Source organism: Haliaeetus leucocephalus, unplaced genomic scaffold (assembly GCF_000737465.1).
Source record: "Haliaeetus leucocephalus isolate CR32 unplaced genomic scaffold, Haliaeetus_leucocephalus-4.0 Scaffold395, whole genome shotgun sequence".
NCBI classification, from domain to species: domain Eukaryota; kingdom Metazoa; phylum Chordata; class Aves; order Accipitriformes; family Accipitridae; genus Haliaeetus; species Haliaeetus leucocephalus.
This window is the reverse complement of record NW_010972831.1, coordinates 4,413,948-4,417,350: the sequence shown is the minus strand read 5'-3', so window position 1 is coordinate 4,417,350 and position 3,403 is coordinate 4,413,948. Positions and strand designations below refer to the sequence as shown.

Sequence of the window (3,403 nt, the reverse complement as noted above, 5' to 3'; positions counted from 1 at the left end):
GGCAGCGCCCACCTGGTCGTACTCACTGCCCGCTTCCAGCAGGCTCTGCTGGATGGCGAACTGCAGCAGGTCATCCTCATCCTCCCGCAGGGTGTCCTGGTGGGTGCCCACCACGCTGTACCCCCGCGGCACCTCGAACAGCGCCGGGTCCATCTCACACGCCCGGCAGGAGGCTGCGGAGAAATAGGTGCCGGTACGGTGGGGCACCCCGCTGTGTCGCCCCCCTGCTCCCACCCCACCAGCCGTGTTCGTGTCCCCCCCCCAGCCCGAACCCACGTACTCAGGGAACTGGAGCTGCTGACGCTGGAGGAGTCGCTGCTGGGCGAGGGTGCCTCGCTGCTGGGGCTGTGCCGCAGGGAGCTGACGGGCTCGTCGCACCCGTTGAGGTTCCCAAAGGTGATGCGGGCGTTGAGGATGTGGAAGATGGGGATTTCTGCAGGAAAGGGAAAAAAAAGCAGGGAGGGAAGCTGGCTGCGCCACCCGTACCGGCGGCAAAGACCCCCCCCGTACCGATCTTGACGGGGAAGCCCGGCGGGAGGCGCAGGGTGATGAAGTCCCGCAGCTTGGCGAAGAGCGCGTTGCTTATTGCCATGAGGTCAATGATGGGGGCAACCTGCTCGCAGAGGGACAGCGGGTGGTCCTCGCACAGCCACAGCTTCGCCTTGAACCTGCCGGGGACAGGCGCTGGGCTGGGGACCCCTGCCTGCCCCCCCACCCTGGGGGCTCTGCAGCGGTCAGAGGGGAGATGGGGGGGGGGTGTCCCCCAATTCTGCTCCTTCTCCCCTCACTTCTGTGTCTTGGTGGTGAGCTCCATGGGCCGCCCCATGTCTCGGTTGCCCAGTTCGAAGTTGGGGTTGAAGTACTCCTCAGGGGTGATGGCGGTGGGGTTGGCATGGCTCAGCGTCTGCGTTATCAGCGTCTGCGGGACAGCCCGGCGGGGTGACGGGGGGGGGGGAATTCCGACTGTGGGGCTGCCCCCCCCTCCCCCCCCCGCTCCAGACCCCTGGGACGCTCACCCCGTTGTTGGGCCCTACGTGCTGCTCGGCGATGCCCAGGAAGGATTGCAGGGGGGTCTTACTGCCTGCGGGAGAGGAGGGGGTGAGGGCCAGAGCCGGCGCAGCGCCCTGCCCACCCGGCCCACGCCGGCTTCACCTTTGCTCTTGCCCTTGTGCTGGTCCGAGAGGTGCTCGGTCCGTGTCCGCGTGATCAGCTCCACGTTGGATGCGCCGTAGACCTGGCCGAAGAGGCGGGGAATGCCGGAGCTGAATCCCCCCCCCCACCCGCAACCGGCCGTACCCCCTCCGCGGGCGTCTCAACGCCCCTGCTCCTCACCTTGGCCTCGTACCCATTCACCATTTCCGTCTTCTCGCTCCTCCAGCCCAGGATCCCGGACTTGTTCCTGGGGTGACGCGAAGCACCGTGAGCAACGGATGGTCTCACTCGGACAGCCCAGGGTGCAAGCACCCTGGGGCCGGGGGGGGGCTCGGTGCCGCCCCCAGCCCACCTCTCAAAGGCGATGTTCTTGGTGTCGAGCTGGGTGGTGACGACGGGGGCCGTCAGCCGCCCCATCACCTGCTCCTCGGTGGGCTGCACAGCAGCCAGCAGCACCTCCTGGTCATGGCCGGCCAGGGCCAACGTCTCCGAGTAGACCACCCGCCGGTCGTGGTCAATCTCCATAACCACCGCGCTGGTGTCTGCAGGGAGGAGGGTCAGGGTACGCGGGGGCGACCGCGGTCCCCACCACGTCACCCGGCCCCGCTGCGGTGCCAAGGGGCTCTGCCAGTGCTCCCTGGTGAGGGCGGCATGGGGGACCCCCGCGCCGGCTCACCTTGTCCCCGAAAGACGAAGCTGCGGTTGCCCCGCTGCCAGGTCATATGGTCGAAGCCCAGCAGCGTGGTGTCCACCCGCAGATTCTGGCCGCTCTTCCACACCTTGTAGGTGTCACTGGGGCAAATCTTGGACACCAACGGCACTGGAGAGAGACGGCGATAGCCCAGCCGGGGATGGGGCCACCCTGCACCCCCGAGTGGGCTGCCAGCGCTGAGCTGGGTGGGGGACACATCTGGGGAACCCCACGCCTTGGTGGGACGGGGGTCTGCAAGCTTGGGGTGGTGGGGGGGGGCAAAGAGCCACGTGTCCCCCATCTTGGGGATGGACGCTGGGGCTGGGGGACTCTGCTGGGAAGCTCCCGCTCCCCTCCCAGCAACGCTGTGCCCCAAGCTTACCCCAACTGGTGAACTCCCACTTCATCTCCACGTAGAAGTCCTGGGCCTGCAGAGAGCACAGCGGGGTCAGGAGGAGCCCGTGGCCGGCATGCCCCCCCCGCCATCCCCACCCCAGCAGCCCCCTCCAGCAGGAGGTACCTTGCGCAGCTTCTCCAGCAGGATGGGGATCCCGGCCAGGCGCTTGATGGCTCTCTGGTAGTCGCGGTAGCGCAGGACCAGCTGCACCAGCTCCAGGTCGCGGGTGCTCACGGCCTCCTGCAGAACTGCGGGGCAGAGAGGGGCAGTGCCCAGGGACATCACACGGCACGGCGTGGCACGGCACGGCACGGCACGGCGTGGCACGCCGGAGCTGGCCGCTGCACAGGAGCCACGTGCATGTCCTGCTGCGTGAGCTGTCCCTTGGGGAGCTGCAGCACCAAGTTGAGCGTGCCTGTGCCCGTGCCCGTACCCGTGCCCATGCCGGGGCAGCTTGATGGAGGACCGAGGCAGCGAGCCCCCCCCGGCTCACCTGTCCAGCCGCTGCGGTTCTCCTTGCCCACGTCGGCGCCATGCTTCAGCAGGACCCTGGCGCACTCGAGGTGGCCCAGCGTGGTGGCCAGGTGCAGCGGGGTGCGTCCTCGGGGGTCCAGCTGCTCAATGTCGGCCTGCCGGGAGGTTGCGGGGTTCAGGGGGCACCGGGGTGGCCGGACCTCGCCCCCCAATACCCTCCTGCAGATGCGAGGCTCCCGGTCGGAGCAGTCAGGGAAAGCAGACATTTGCCGGTATCTCAGAGAGCATCCCCTTTCCTGAGCTCCCTCAAGAGATGCACATGCGCTGCACCCCAAAAGGCTCTCCCTGCTCCCCACAGCCGCTGCTAAACCCATGGGGAGGGTGGCGGCGGCGCCCAGCCCCCAGCACGGCTCGGCACGATCGGGCTGGGCTGCGCCCACCACGCTGGCACGGAGCAGGGGGTACGGCGTGGCAGCGGGGGAGCACGGATGCCCCCGGCACGGTGCATGGATCGATGCAGCTGCAAGCTCGGGAAAAGCCCCCCACCTCTGGGATTTGGAGTGTTTGGGGGGGCTGCTGCCCAGTTGCCAGGCAGCAGCTGCCGGCAGCCCCCCCTCCGCCAGGGCCCGGAGCGCGGCGGGCGACGTGGGCTGCGGCGGGCGCACGTGTTCCCTTGCCTGAGCCGGGGG

General features: G+C 68.7%; 1 protein-coding gene across 1 annotated transcript; it reads right to left on the bottom strand.

Moving 5' to 3' along the window:
• ANKRD13B (ankyrin repeat domain 13B) lies at nucleotides 1-2,980 on the bottom strand (the record flags this gene model as incomplete). The annotated part of the gene is made up of 12 exons (XM_010573941.1): nucleotides 2,734-2,980; nucleotides 2,364-2,488; nucleotides 2,226-2,271; nucleotides 1,829-1,972; nucleotides 1,505-1,694; nucleotides 1,333-1,399; nucleotides 1,153-1,234; nucleotides 1,017-1,081; nucleotides 789-919; nucleotides 511-668; nucleotides 281-433; nucleotides 1-173 (listed from the first exon to the last, which is right to left on the bottom strand). Coding segments are annotated over exons 1-12 (1,581 nt in total), but the record flags the coding sequence as incomplete, so codon positions are not given.
• Between the last annotated feature and the right edge of the window lie 423 nt (nucleotides 2,981-3,403).